This window comes from Topomyia yanbarensis, chromosome 3 (assembly GCF_030247195.1).
Source record: "Topomyia yanbarensis strain Yona2022 chromosome 3, ASM3024719v1, whole genome shotgun sequence".
Taxonomy (NCBI): Eukaryota; Metazoa; Arthropoda; class Insecta; order Diptera; family Culicidae; genus Topomyia; species Topomyia yanbarensis.
In genome coordinates this window covers 341,420,279-341,436,010 of record NC_080672.1, presented here as the reverse complement: position 1 = coordinate 341,436,010, position 15,732 = coordinate 341,420,279, and the positions used below count along the sequence as shown (strand labels likewise).

The 15,732-nt window shown below is 42.3% G+C and overlaps 1 protein-coding gene and 1 non-coding gene across 6 annotated transcripts in view; one reads left to right on the top strand and one right to left on the bottom strand.

Annotated features, from left to right (window-relative positions):
• Positions 1-2,189: 2,189 nt before the first annotated feature.
• LOC131689333 (uncharacterized) overlaps positions 2,190-15,732 on the bottom strand; it is a 104,375-nt gene continuing 90,832 nt past the window's right edge. For 2 of the 5 annotated variants that reach the window (XM_058974349.1, XM_058974350.1), the window contains 7 exons: positions 6,816-7,195; positions 6,657-6,757; positions 6,460-6,588; positions 6,115-6,294; positions 5,693-5,974; positions 4,159-5,463; positions 2,190-4,091 (listed from right to left, as the gene is read on the bottom strand). In XM_058974349.1, coding sequence (XP_058830332.1) covers positions 3,111-4,091; positions 4,159-5,463; positions 5,693-5,974; positions 6,115-6,294; positions 6,460-6,588; positions 6,657-6,757; positions 6,816-7,179 — 3,342 coding nt within the window. In that variant the 5' untranslated portion in view covers positions 7,180-7,195 and the 3' untranslated portion in view covers positions 2,190-3,110. Of the gene's footprint in view, positions 4,092-4,158; positions 5,464-5,692; positions 5,975-6,114; positions 6,295-6,459; positions 6,589-6,656; positions 6,758-6,815; positions 7,196-15,567; positions 15,677-15,732 lie in introns of those variants that run through there. The other 3 variants (XM_058974351.1, XM_058974352.1, XM_058974353.1) reach the window with 3 other exon arrangements.
• Positions 7,790-7,894, top strand: LOC131694358 (U6 spliceosomal RNA). The gene has a single exon (XR_009306472.1). It is a non-coding gene; the product is annotated as a U6 spliceosomal RNA (small nuclear RNA).

Sequence of the window (15,732 nt, the reverse complement as noted above, 5' to 3'; positions counted from 1 at the left end):
CCGTTGACATTTAGTTGTAAATTTTTGTTCATTTTCGGATTTGTGAATGGTTTTGTTCTTGCAGATAGGTTATGTTTGTGAATAAGTAACATAGGGTAAGATAGGCCACAATTCTACCTTGTTGTGGAAAAGAGCGCTGAATTAACGGCACGGTTGGTGACAGCGACATCTAAATATAAAGGAGTCTTCGCTTCCCCGACTAACCGCCAAGGATCCGCGGCACTCGCTGTGGAGAATCAACCGAAGAGCCTTGCTTCCCTCTACAGCTACCAGCGGAGGGGGAAGCAGGTAGGACACTGGTTCCGTATGGGAAGAACACTGCGGTGTCTTCCGGGATTCCTTGCGGGAGCAAGCGAGCCCGGGGACTCATCACCAATGTCACTAGAGAGGTTATCACAAAGCAGCCAAGCTCACCCTCCTAGCTAATAGTCAAGGACCGCCTCATGAGCAGTCCAGAAACTGATCCAGGAGAACGCGGCCGTTGCAGTCCCGGCCGGTCGGAATGTCGCCCAGCAGCAGCAACTCGACCGTAGCAGCAGCAGTGTGAAGAATTCTGAGGTGAATAAAAGTTGGTGAATTCAATATTTGTTCAATTTACTTTATTTATGTACGAACATCCGAAATTAAGGTAGAAACACCTCGGCTGCTCTGTCAGCAAGGGTCAGCCGGACAGATAAAAGTTTGAACCCAAGTAGTGGGGAAACCCCTACTTATACGTATTGGTCCTCAGGACCATCGCTAGACCACGATTAGCGTTATGCTCCATTGTATGCTGAGACAAAGTTAACCAAAAGACCATCCAAGCACCATCTAGTCTGCCTTCCTACCACATGCGCTTTGATATCAACATCCACTGCAGCTATGGAAGCTATGCTTCATCATCGCACAAACATGGCATGAGGCAGGCTAGACTTGGTTTCTGATAGTGCAAAAAAAGGTATTTGATGGCGAATTTAATGGTCACCTGAGTATAGTTCAATATTAATCCATCTAAAGGGCTGAAGAGATTTTTGTAAACAAACTTGTTTTGCTGCCGAGTGGAATTTAATGACAAATACATTAATTCGCATCTTTACCCTTCGTAGAAGCAACTTCAAATGAGTTCTGCACGGAAAATGTAGCAAATTGAGAGAAATCGGCAAAACAAAAGTTTATTTGCAAATATTATTCGCTCTGTTCAAAAGTTAATATGGAATTAAGAAACTACAAATAATCCCTGTCTTGAGCACAGTTCAAGATAAATTGTAGGCTAAACCCGATCTTCTACAAGTCCCTATAGTGGATCGATAGATATGGTATGTAGGATATTCTATATTACCTCAACGTCCAATATCATTCGATTTTTTGGTAGAAGACGAATATATGTGGTCATTTTATACATTTTTTTAATTATACGGCTGGCTCGGGAGTCTATGGACCAAAAGTAAAAGGCGATTGATAAAAGACCTATTGTTTTCTAGACAGAGATATATACCTCAGAAATCTGCAAAAAAACATCGTTTCAGACAGCCAAGCTGCACTATTGGCAATACGATCATCGATTCCAAATTTGTTTGGGAGTGCATCACGTTTTTACAACAACTGTCGACTCTCTACAATGTATTGTTTTTCTTGGGCAAGATATCAACTACTAAGCGACTGTAACGTATTAGGCTCTAGACAAGTTAAGAAATTCATCTTGCAAGATAGAACGAGAGCTAGAAACTAATTGATCTTAAACGAAAAGGCTTATTTACAGAACTGAAATTGGCATAATTCAAGACGAGATTTGTCGATTCGGTAACTACGAGCCCGAGAGCTCTGAACTTACACTCTGCCATTGTGTAGCATTATCTCTCCATAGGAAGCGATACTTCGGAAGACATTCTGTGATGCATAGCGATGAGTGTTATACTATACTTGTCCCAACCTTCTAGGTAATCCGCTACATCTGGCTGGATCGCCACATGTTAACAAACAAACTGGTTTGTTCCCTGTGATCACATGTATGTGTAGAACAAACTTATTTCAATACATTGTAACAACTGCATTTTCAATAACGCATGAATGAGAAAAGTTTGAATTGATCTAGAATAAACTTCAGTAAATGATAAAATCCTGTAACTAAAATTTAGGAGATAGTCTTCATCAATGTCAGCTTAAACTTGTTGCTTCGAATTCGCGTCATCAGAATGAATGTTCCTCAAATATATAAAGAAAACAGCACATATTTGATAAAACCGCTTTATTTTATCAAAAACAAACGACAAATTGTAATAAGTTGTAAAAATGCTTCACAATAATTTAAAGAAAAATAATTACTGAAATTTTCGCTTTGATATCTTCTGTGACAGACTCTACATCTATTGTTTCACCATTTTATTTCCAGCCTTGCTTGTTTATGCTCTAGTAGCCATTGCTGTTGCTTGTTCCCTATGAGTAATTAGGCTCCCAAAGAAGTACCGTGAAAATATTGGAATTCTATCCTCGCGCTACTTTTGATGTGGTGCTGTTTGAATGTTTTTTTTTTCATCTAATGGCACATGGTGGAAGTCTATAATATTATTGCTAGCTGATCTCTGTTTATGTGTGGGTGTGTTTGAGTGTGATTATTTCGCCTCAGATGCCGTGGTCTTTCGTGTAAATATGCAAGAACTGTCGCTGAATTATGTTAGTCTCTATGCAGTTGAATAGAATTAAACTTGTATATCAGAAAATTAAGGAAAAACTAGTAAGGGAATCTACTCAGTGTCTCAGTGTTTAACGGAATGTTCAACAGAAAAATACACTCTGGGTTGTATTGCTATATTGACCAATAGGTGTGTTCCATCGCTTTACGTGTTATCTAGTAAAAAGGCAAAGAAAAGAAAATCCTAATAAATACGTTTACAGTAGTTTGTTTGCTCTTGCTCTTTCTTTCTCGCTCTCTCGCCATAAGTACTCTGATCTTACTACTAGAATAATTTGTTACAAAAATCGTAAATAGCTGACTGTATTTTGGAAGGACTGGAAATCTGTTGTAAGCAGCTTTCGGAAGAAGATCACCCCACTAACCAGGGATTGATCACTTTTGGAAGCCTACATTTTGTTTGTTATTAAGTAGTCGTAAAGAAAGTTACAATTCGCTGCCTCTAGACCTGCTGTATTGGAGCGTATCGATGTACTTTGGGAGTTTTCGGCGTAATATCCTCCGTTAGCTTCTGGTATACAATAGAGTTCTTGGAAGCTAACAGCGCCTGGCGGTAGCGTTCTCCTCGTTTTCGCATCATGGTCGTATAGATACCAGTGATGGCCGCACAGATTACCATGAGACCCACAGCGATGCAGAAGATCGGTAGCAACAGGCCACTGATCTGCATCAAAGTGTTGCTGTCCAGAATAACAACCTCCTCTTCCAGTGGATCATCAGATTTTGTCTTTCCAATAAGGATGGTTTCCTCAATCTTCTGCATTCCGTTAGCGGCGTTGATCACGTTTTCATTCTCATCAACATCGTCATCATTGTCCTCTTCGTCATAGTACTGATCCAGCTCATCCTTGCTGTCCACTACGTCTTCTTTCTTGGTATTCTGCTCATCCGAGTAATCATCACTATCCTCAGACTCATCCTCCTCAATGTCGTCGTCATCTTCGTCTAGTTCTGTGTCCTTAATAACAACCGGAGAGTCAGCACCATTCTTGGCAGTCTGGCAAATCTCCTGAGCAAATTGGCTCCACTCCACTAGTGGCGCAGAATTGTCAGTAATATAAGCATTCAACTCAGCATGAGTGCGTTGTTCCTTGCTGGAATCTCCCAGTGAGATCTTCTTAACTCCGAGCCATTTGATAAGCGTCTTGAAGTGTTGGTTGCAATCCAACGAGTTGTTTTTCACGTCCAGAACGCGAAGACTCGAGAGAGAAGCGAGATCCGTGACATATACGGTGGAGATCTCGTTGAACGATGCGTTCAGCAATTTTAGGTTAGGGAGGACTTTGGGATTCTTGGCATTCGGAGCGGAGCTCTCCCATATCGTACGAAGGTCGCAGTCGCTTACATCCAAATGATTCAGGTACTGCAGCGGTAGGAAGACTTTGGCGGGTAGAACCGAAATCTGATTACCGGACAGGTTAAGCTGTAGGCGAGAAATAAATTTGTTTTACATCTTGAGTTTCATCAAAACATAGCGTAGGAAAACTTACCTTGTTCAGGTTTCGATTCTGAAGGAATGTTTGCTCGCTCAGCTGGGTGATCAGGTTATTGCTCAGATCAAGCTCCATCAGTTTGTCCAGTGGACTCAGCACAGCAGGACCAACGGTTTGCAGGTTGTTCCACGCCAAATTCAATCGTGTCAGCTGCGGCATCGTTTTGAATGTGTTGTTAGCCAATTCGGAAATGTCACAATTGGACACATCCAGGAAGTAGGTGTTGAACGTTCCCCACGAGCTCTGGAAACCTTCGGATGGCAGCTGCTTCAGACGTGGGTTATCATTCAGTTTTATAATATCCAGATCCTTGTTACCCAGGAAGGTCAGAGCAGAGATCTGCTCCAAATAGTTTTGCGAAAGGTCGATCTGGCGTAGGCTCTTCAACGAGGTGAAAGCGATCTGGTTGATCTTCTTGATGCGGTTGCCCTTCATGATTAAATTAGTGAGTCCTTCCATACCCTTGAACATCTGACCATTGATGTTGCGGATCTGACAGTAGCTCAGATCAAGCTTCTGCAGATCGGCTGTAACGAAGTCTAGGTTGGTGCTGATCATGTTGTACTTGAGGTGCAGGATGGCAAGCGAAGTTTTGTTGAAGATATTCTTAGGCAATTCGGCGATGCTGTTCAAGGAAAGATCAAGCTCCTCGATGGTTTCCACCTTGTCGAAGATGCCCTCCGGCAGGGTTTTTAGTTTGTTATCGGCTAAATTGATGTAGATGATGTTTTTAAGTTCAATAAATGCAGTTGGCTGGAGGGCTTGCAGATTGCACTTGGAAATGTCCAACTCCTCGATCGATGGGGCCTTCAACATGTATTCGGTGTACGGGGTGTTATAGTTGACACTCTGCATCGCGCTCAGGTCATTTCCGGAGAGCGTGAGAAGCCGCAGTTTAGTATTGTTAGCGAAGGTGTCCGGATGCAGCATATCGATTCCTGAATTAGTCAGATTGACAGAGTACAGATCATCCAGACCTACGAACGCGGATGGGCTGATGTACTCGATTGTGCAATTACTGATCTTGATCGACACAACATGGGAGAGCCCGATTTGTTTGAAGAACTCGGCGCTCAATACGATCGGATATTTCGGGCCGACATCCAGAACTTGGAGATCAGTGATCGATGGCGAGAACTTTTGGGTATCCATATCCAATCGGCTGCAGGTGGCCACCAGATAGGCGTGCATATTGCGCTCGCAGATGCAGTCACGCGGACACAAGTGAACTTGCTCTTCCAGGTTGTAGTCATCGTCATCATCCTCGTCGTCTTCGTCGTAGTACTCGGGGTAGTTTTGATTCTGTGAAATGGAAAGAAATCATTACTTTCATTGATCTTATTAGAGTATTTCAATAATTAAAGATTTCCCAAACAGTTACTGCCAGAATCACCAGTTAGTACAGTTATATTATAGTAAATCACCAATTCTGGTTATAGCGTTGCAAATTTCCTAATATGTGGTTAAATTGTTACCATCCCTAGCACCAATTTGAACACAATACACGCGAAAATTATCGAATCCAACTTACAGCATTTTTGCTGTCAGATTTTTTGCTAGTAGCAGCACCAGTTGCAACAATTTCTTTATGTTTCTGCTTTTTCTGAGCCAACAGCTTGTCTACCGCATCGAAGTCGATCTTCTCGTCGTCGGAGTCATCATCATCGTCGTACTGGTAGTCTTCATCATCCTCGTCGATCTCATCTAGGATCTCGTTATCGACGGTAGTAGCCTTAGCTGTTGATGACGTTTTAGGAATACCTGATGCCTTCGCTCTGGTAGTTGTCGACTTGGGAGCTTCGGTTGATTTTGGCTTTTTATGGGAATGAACAATTAAATGGGAACTCATAAGGAGTGGAATTTACTTAAATATCTTTTTTAATGGTCTTTGTATGGAAGTTGTGACAATGAGAATGACTGGAAATGACGAACGAGAAGCACTGACTGACTTACAGTGTTCTTTGCGAGCATTTTTTGAATAGCTAAGGGATCGATCTTCTCGTCTTCCAACTCTGCGCTATCGTCGTCATCGTCATTGTAGTATTCGTCATCGGGAGCTGCTGTGCTGGAAGCGCTAGCAGTCTTCAGCGTACTGGTGCTGGTTGTTGACTTCTTCGGTTTGACGACCTCTTGCTGAGGGGGAAATTCGGAAGGTTGGGATGTTAGGGATCAAAACGATTGTTGGATGAGTGGAAAAGCGGTGATCAATGAAACATTTCAATGTGAAAACAAACGGCAGAGGACGCTGACACGAATGGGATAACATGGACCGAGTAATATCTTGAATGATAGTTTAACCTGTGTTTCGTCGGCTACTGTAGGCTGAGAAAATTTCACATCTGAAAGATCTTCGATCTGTGGTAAAATTTCTGCTTGTTCTTCTATTTCGTCTATGAGTATTTCTTCCGATTGTTCTATTGTTTCTTCCTTCAGGGGAAGATGTTTGAGGTTGTATACTTTCTCTAGCGAGTCTAAGAATATATTTGTCAACTTACCGTTTTCTTGGTATCTTCTGGTAGCAAATCACCCTCATCTTCGTAGCTATCGTCATCGTCGAAACTGTCTTTGTGTTCAGCCTTGTCAACTGGAACAATTCCTAAAATATAAAAAAATGTTTGTATATTCTTTAGTTGAACACTTCCACTCGCTCTTACCCATGGTCGTAGACTCTGCCTTGACCACTTGTTCCTTGGCACCCTTCTTGAGCTTAGCCGCATGTTGAGCGTACTTCGGATTCAGATCGGCTGCTGCCTTCTTCGGCGGCTGCACGGGGTCTTCATCGTGCTCGATTAGGTTCTCCTTCGAATCTATCTCCGGTAGCATCTTATTGAAGAGGGGATTTTGTGCCATCGGAGTATCCGACGACGATTTCTCGGCAAGCATCTTGTTGAACAGCGGATCCTGAGCTTTCGGCAGCGCACTGGTACTGGCGGCCGCCTTGTCGGTGGAGGGATTCGCTAAGCTCACGCTGGTCGCCAACAGCGACAGCGTGAGTACCAGTATGCACTGGTAGCTCATCACTTGGAGAGGGGTTCTGGAAGAGAAAAGGAAAAAATTTTTGTTATATATTTAATACATGAATCAGTGGTCTATAGTTTGTCCATTGTTATGTAAGCGGTGTTACACTGGACGTTGGATTTTTTAAAGTATTTCAGAGATAACAATAGAAGTTGAAAATAAGTTTAGTTAGTAAATAGTTTTGTGACGATGGAAGCATTAATACAATACCGGTGCGAGATTCTGGTATGGGATCTTTATTTCAAAGTCAAGATCTGATTTCGTCGTGATCACTGATGGGTACCACCAAGTTTTTTGCTCCTTTGATCCTCACAATTAAGTACTGTTTACTTGAATTGTTGTTTGGGAATCAGCAACTAAAATAAATTAGCTTGCATTGCTAGTATAATAAAAAAAGAAATAGAAACTAGAGGGAAATAACACATAATAAAAAAAATGCTCTCGGAAATGCGCTTCGAGCCACTCCAGAAGAATTTTCTTTCTTTCATTTGGGTTATTTTCTTTTATCTATCATCTCATTCTCGGTCCGGTTCGAACAGAACATTTTCGAAAGTACCTTAAGTAAATGGAAATTGTTTGCGACTAATCATGATCCAACCTAGACTACAGTCTTAGCTTCGGCTGGATATATACTAAAATTGGAACGATACAGAGAAGATTAGCATGGCCCCTGCGACAGGATGACACGCAAAATAGTGAAGCGTTCCACATTTTTGGCGGTGGTCAGCTACTTTCGTCCGCGTCCCTTATCACCTATTTTTATAAAGTTATTCATCAGCAGTGTTATCATTGAAAACGAACCATCTTGATTATGTAACTATTTTTTTTCGATCTTATTTAATGCAAATAATTAAGCAGTCTTTATTTGGTTATATTATGAATTTCACATATTTTGTCGTATGTAATTTTAAATGTTCTTTGATTTGTTGACATTGTAAGGGAACACGTATCCGCCGGTTGATGCCAATCGAGCTGACATTTCTTTAGATTGAGCAAACTAATTTATTTGTTTGTTTAGTGTTTATTTGACCAACTTGGAAACGAATCCACTGGGTCTTTAATGCGCGTGGGGAATACGCATGGTCTTGTCTGAGTGAATGATGACTTTTGAATTATGTATAAGGATTGAGAATTGACAATTCGCAAAAACAATTCGAAACCAAACAAATGTTTTAGTCATATTTAATGGTTTACTTTAAGTCCATTGAATGGTCAGTCAATTATACTGAGCTAAGAATAAGTACGTACTATTTAAAGATTTATCGTTTAGGAACGCAGCATCGATATTTTTTCTGTTTCGTGTCCTCATTGACAAATGATAAATAGTGACATAAATGGGATGGAGCTGTGCTTTGACGAAATCGGCCGTTTTACACACGATTGTACAATGTATATAGGAAATTCCATAGAACATGAACATTTTTGGCAGTATTGTGCTCTTACAGAAAAGGAAAAAACCGAAATCATTTGGTTCGTATTAGATCAAGAGGATAAAGAGCGTGGCAATATGAGAGAAATTTAGTTACTATTGGGCAATCTTTGCGTGGCATAATTTATGAATGGTCTACAATACCACAATTAAAATCATTGTTTATGATCCATTTTATATTGCAGACAAAACTCTCGACAGCCAGCTGTCCGGAGTTCAAGTAGTCTGGGTGAAAATGAGAGTCATCCGTCCGTAATCTACGAAGTATGTGCTTACGTAACGCAACGCAATAATGATCCACCCTGGACTACATCCTTGGTCAACAGGACAAGCAATAGCATTCGCAACATCACCGACGAGAGCAACACGATACTGGTCTAGCCCACACTTTGTTGAATGTACAATGTCTGCCTCGATAGAGAGACACTTTCATTCTACAAAATACCTACATCCACGATCATTGTCTAAAATACCGGACTGATAACGGTGATAAGAGAGTGAGATGCCATAATCTCATCCGAGTGTAGGCCTCTCAATCATCGCCTTAAATCCGAGGGACTGCTCTTCAAATGATCATTCCCGGGGATAGACCGTTTTCGACTTCAAATTATTGTCTTGAGAAGGAGGGTCTATAGTTACTACTTATACTTATATATAGGTTTTACACTTATAGGAATACCTCTCGGTACTACATAAAAATATTCTTCAGGGAGGGGGGGATAATTAGTGGGAGAGGGAGGATACGTCGGGAGCAACCTAACATATTTTGGTATACGGGTGAGGTTGGTTTAAGAGGGTGAAAGGGGCTGGTAGAGTTGAGGAGGGGTGTAAGAGGAAGGAGGGGGAGACTAGGTTAGTGCAAATTGGTTCAGTCATCACCGAAGTAGCTTTAGTTCTGGAATGTTCCCGGAACCCGGGACTTCCGGAATTATTCAGAATGGACAAGATATTTCAAGAACTTTGATTCGCCATCAATGATCTAGGCCTTTGAAATGAAATAATTTGATGATCCAGGCCTTTGAAATGAAATGATTTGATCATTATTTCAATAGATTTTTAGCCTATGAGCCCAACCGATTACGATTGTACCGGTTTATATGAGATTATGCGAAATTCCGATGTGATCGCAATAACCAACCCGTAACTCCGGAACCAAAAGTCAGTACTGAATAAAATTCAATAGTTGTCAATGGAAGTATTCAATCTTTCATTTGAAAGTAAGTTTGTAAAAATCGGCTAAGAGTTCGCTGGAAAACTGCTTAGAAACTTGGCGAGTTCCCCGGGGGCCTCAAGAACCTTTATAGGTGACCAATGTGACCAAAGATACCTTTATTGGCCATTGGTGATCTAAACCTGCAAATCCAAGTAATGTTGAATTTATTTGAATATGTATTACATCATTCCGACACCATGATCGAACCAGTTTATATGGGAATTTGCTGTGTGACCGTACTCCGTAACATCGGAACCGATAGTCAGATCAATTAAAAATTTAATAGCAGCTTATGGGAGCGTTATACCTTTCATTTGAAACTAAGTTTGTGGAAATCGGTTTAGTGTGTGAAAATTGAGTGACATTATTTGAAACACACACAGACATTTTACGATCTCGACGAACTGAATCGAATGGTATAAGAGACTCGGCCTTGCGGGCCTCGGTTAAAAAATCGAAGCTCCAACCGATTCCAAAATCTTTCTATATGAGAAAGGCAAAAAAAATGCAAAATCAACAAAGTCCCAAAAAAGTCCCAATTTTTTCCAACAATTTTTTTTTCGGGATAAAATATCGACGTCATGCATGTTAAAGAAAAACTATATTATAACAGTCTATAGGGATAACATACCTTTCATTGGAGACTAAGCTTGTGAATATCTTCGAGAAAATGATGATAGTTTGTTAATTTTGAAAGATGGCCACTTTTCCCGGGCACTTCCAGAACCGTCTATGGTGGTCAATGTGGTCAACAAGCTTCGATGGACCGTCAGTAACCTAGTACTGCAAGATGTTTGGTTGCCAGTTTAGCAAAAACATTTCCTTTTTTGCATTCATCGCAGTATCGGTTTAAACAAGAGTAGTATGTGACACTCCACAACCCGTAACTCCGCAAGCGGCAGTCGGATGGAAATGAAATTTAATAACAGTTTTTGGGAAGTTTGGTCTAGTCATCTCCGAGAAATCGATTTAATTGTTAATCTGAATTTGGATACTTCCGCCGGTGCTTTCGGAACCGTCAATGGTGGCCAATGTGAATAAGAATACTTGGATGACTATTTGTGACCAAGAACTACACATCCTAGGAGTTGTGGTAACATTTTGGAACAAAGTTTCACCTTTTGAAAAAAAATCACTTTTTCATATTTATCGCAGTATACGTTAAAATCGACGAAGCATTCGGCAGCGCGTCGCTGATGGATAACATCAGTGGCGTAGTAAGAAAATTTTTCGGAGGGGGGTATTTTGGAATTTTTTCAGAGTGTAGTAAAAATGTTCAAAAATCCCTGAGCAGGAAAAAATTGTTCAAAATCCAACAACTCAGGGAACGGGTTTGGGCTGCCAACCGACCCGCTAAAACAACTACTCTTGCACGGAACCTCATTCCTCCCCTGAACTACGGCATTACTTCGGGGAGATTTTTTAATGTGCACAGCACACACACAACAATCCCATGACATAGTAGTTAGTTGTTTTTGTTCACAACATGGCAATTCCTGTCTGGCAGTAGGAAAGCTAGCTGTGGGTCGACAATCAGTGCTCTTCCACTACAAGGACAATCTGGACAGAAAACTTCAGGTTGTTTAATTTACTGACCCCTTCTTTCATTTAGAACGTCTTTCTTGTCGAGCTCCCGACTTGTTCGTGAACTACTCGGTCTAGTCTCTGACGATAGCCTACTCCGACGGAAAATTCCCCGACAAGAGAAGTTTTCGCGAAATCGAACCAACACGTCAGGTGCCGAGGTCAGTTCGGCGATTCCGGTGCCCCGAGGACCCGGAGAAATAAGTTCTCCCGATACCGATTCTTCTTTGGTTTTCACTATATTTCTCTCGGGTAAACCGGTAGGGTGCTGTGGTCGGTCCGGCGATTCCAGATGGAGCATGGCGTCCGGTTTGCTGTCGTCCCAAACTTGGTGCTCTGTCGCTGTCTACTCGACTAGTCCCCGGCGGTAGATCTAGCCTACTAGGCGGAGAGCTTCCCGGCGGTGATTGCTCGTTGTTCATCACTCCATTTTCACAGTAAGGCGGTCATGATCAGGCGGTCATACTCTGTTTACGTCGCTTGTCATTCTGTAGACGAAATGATCTGAGTTAATATCCGGTCTTCTCGCTTAATCTCCTTGCGCGTTGCTTCTAACTTCGGAAATTTGAAGACAACATGCTCCGGTATCTTCCCGACGTTCTCACACTCAGTTGCGTACCCGAACTGCTGAAGCAGCCTTGGTCTGACAGTAGCTCTGTCTGGTGGAAGTTCATCCCTCCGTGCTTTCTATTGACCCACGTCGACAGGTTTGGGGTGAGCCTTCCCTTCTCCGTATTGTCCCATTCCTGCTGCCATGTCGCTATCGAATCGATTCTCACCATCTTCCTCACTGTCCCGGTGTTTCTCCGATTATAGCACTCGATATCCTTCGACAGCGTGATGCAGATGAGGATCTTCTGCCTCCGACGATATTGTTAAGTACGCGCTCGCGACTTGTACGGCTATCAACCGGAACGTCCAGTTCAGCTTTTCGCTGTTCCGCTTGGTTTTCAGCTCCGTTCCCTAGGCAGCAACCTTATATCGCAGTGTCGATGACGAAACACTAGATAGCAGACGTCTCGTGCTGCTTCCCGACCGGCCAACGTTTGGTATGATTCCTCGCTATTGCGTTCGTTGTCTTCGCCGACTTTTCGCATGTGTAGTCGACGTGGTTGTTAAACCTCAACCGGTCGTCGATTATCACTCCCACTTGCGCCAGTGCACGCTTCTTTGCAGTTGCTGACCATCAACACCTTCGATTTGTGATGAGATCTCTGCAGCTTGACCCCGTTCATGCAGTTCTCGATCACGTCTATTGTCTCTGTCACCGACACCTCCATTTTATCAAATGTCTCACCTATCACCATTAGTGACGCATCGTCGGCGAAACCCACGATTTTCCTTGGCATCCGCTGTATCAAGACCGCATCGTACATCCCGTTTCAAAGAGTTGCACCGTGAATGGAGCGCTGAGGAAGCTCAAATGATCTGACATAGGTAGTGCAGCGCTGTGGCGATAGTTCCTCAACTGGCGCTGTTACATGTATTCTTCACATCTACCGTGACCACAGCGCAGTATCGATTTCCTCTTCGCTTCTGTTTAGATGCCTTTTCAGCACTCTCGAGTACTGTTCAAAGCATCCACTGCCGATGCTCCTTTGCGGCATCCGAACTGCATCTTGGGCAGTTTGCGCTCGCCCTCCGTGTATTTCGTCATCCTGTTAAGAATAATTCCTCACAAGATTTTCCGAGTGTATCCAGCAAACATATAGGCAAATTTGACGCCGGATCGCCCGGTAGCTTCCCTGGTTTGGGCAGCAACACCAGCTTCTGTACCTTCTGCATTTCGTGAAAGTTGGCTTCATCTAGACACTTCTGCAGCACTATCCTGAACATGTCCGTGTATGTCACGATCGCAGCTTTTAGCACCACGTTTGGTATTATCTCCAGACCGGGGGCTTTCTTTGATTTCAGTAGTTTTGATGCTTCTGAGAGCTCATCGTTAGTCACTTGCCGATCGTCCGTGTTTGCTCCTTCTTCTTTCGCCAGTAAGCTGGACGTCGTGTCGTGCGTGGCTCCAGTTTTTGCAGCAGTCTTGATGTTGATAATGGACTCCCTCCTATTTCTGCACAATGTGCTAACGGAACCTGCCTTACACAACAGTGCGTCTAACTTCGCCAGAGCTTCCTGTAGGATACACCCTCGTGTGTTGGTTATTCTACTACTCCACTCCACACCCCGAGTTTTCTGCAGTTAACATGCCGCAGACTCAGGTGATTCGCATTTCTAATGCCAAAAGATCCTGACTGCTGCGGTAGCAGACAAAGGGTTAAGTCGCCGGGAAACTCTAAGCTTGCTCACGCTTTTCTAAACTTTCTTCCTTCCTATTCCACGCTTTTCTAAACTTTCTTCCTTCAACTTCTTGCTCTCCCTTGAGTACTATGCCTATTAATATTGAAATATATACTTCACCTTCCAGTCCCTTACTATTTAATTGCCGTTGCAACAGCCATTTAGCTCTGGTTTCCGTAAGCCATTTTGTTCACAGATTTGTTGCGATATACTCGTGTATTTCCTGGCGGTGAAACTACCCTATTGTCGTAACTTTCAGTCAAATCCCCGGTCGCCAAAACGAACCGGTGATCTTCCATCATGATTCGTATCCTGCTGTTTTGCCACTTGATCCTCTGCTTCGATGCTGGTTCTTGAGCGCTTCTAGGCGATCCGTTTGCCACGCCGTCCGGTAAAGGATTCGGGGAGCCACCTGATCCGCTGCTTCGGTGCTGATACTAGAACGCTTCCATCCCTATAAGTGCCCAATCTAACGGGGCAGTTGAAAGGCAAAATATCGGTATCAAACATGTCTTGGCAGCGTTTCGTGAACCAATTAGCTCCCAGTTTTGTCACGATACACGTGAGTCATTTACCAACCCCGCTTCGTTGCGACCTACGCGGTGTAGTCCTCGGTGGTAGACCTAGTCTCCGTAACAAGCCAACCGGTATATGCCAAGGTCTATCGTTAATATTCACTACAAGGAAATATTTTCAGAAGACGTTTACAAAAGAAACTTCGATAATTCCATTTAAAATATTAGGCACATAGGGTGATGAGCCTATTTGCACCATGTTTCTATTATCACCCTACCCATTTGAAGCCGTTGGTTAGAGCAGTGTCTGCCATCTTTGTTCAACGCATTGAGTCAAATGGTAGCGCAACAATAGGGGCACTCGATTCGAGTTTTCATTGTGCTCAAACACGAGAATTTTACTGTTTTCAACGAATTTGTGTTATTGTATTGGTTCTTAACATCGAAGCAAAGCGGTTGATGTCAATTTTTACGCATTCCATTGATTGTAAGGCAAGAAATTACCGAATTAGTGAGGCACCTTGCTTAGTATGGTGAAAATAGGCTCATCACCCTATTTGTCGAACATTTTCAATTTTTCAAATCTAAATTTTTATAAATTCATTCGTCAACCAAGCATTTATTTGTTGTTATGTGTGCCTTCAGGCACAAGCTGGCATCTCAAGTGAATTGTGTAATCTTTGCCTGGTGCATTTTCGCTCGATAATCCCTCAAGGCCAGCATAGAAATAGAATTAGGATCAGGCGTAGAATAGAATAGTAGAATTTGTCTAAATAAGATCGAATCAAAATTTGTCACATAACTTCAGGATACTGTTAAGTTAAAATATAGGATACTTTGTAATACATCTTGTTACTATTAAGAACACTAACATAATAACAATCTCCACCGTCAGTAATTTGAATTGATAGAATTTCAATTTTTGTTTTGGTTGAAGATTGTCTTGAAATTTCCGATGTGCGTGACTAGAAAAAAGAAAAAAAAAGCCAACGAAAAGGTTATTGTACACACAGACGTCTCTTTGCCTTCCTTGCCGATCCGGTGGAAATCTAAACAATTTTCCATATCTGCATTTGAATATTCAATCAAACAATTCAAAACGCTACCATCACTCATCATTCGTTTGTGTCGCCTTCAAGGTTTGTCATTGATTCTTGATTTATTTATTGCTGCGCCGAAATTTTATAATTAACAGCTACGGTTGGTTGGCCCTTTTCCCAGCTCGAAACAAAGGCTGCTAGATATAACTTATCACTCTACACGTTAAACATGCGCAGAGTTCGGTGGCGCCTCGGTAATACTTAGGGTGGGAGTTAAAAAATTTTGTCACCACAAAGTGCTTGTCAATACCTTACCCGACTTGAAATTCTTTCTGCAACTCCGGAATTGTGATGAAACGATGCTTGTTTAATTGTTTGCCCACGATGACGCCAGAATACTAATTACCATTCTGTCAAAAACGACTTGAGTTAATCCATTGGCGCTTTTGGAACCCGAAAATAGTCACGAATCGTATTTTT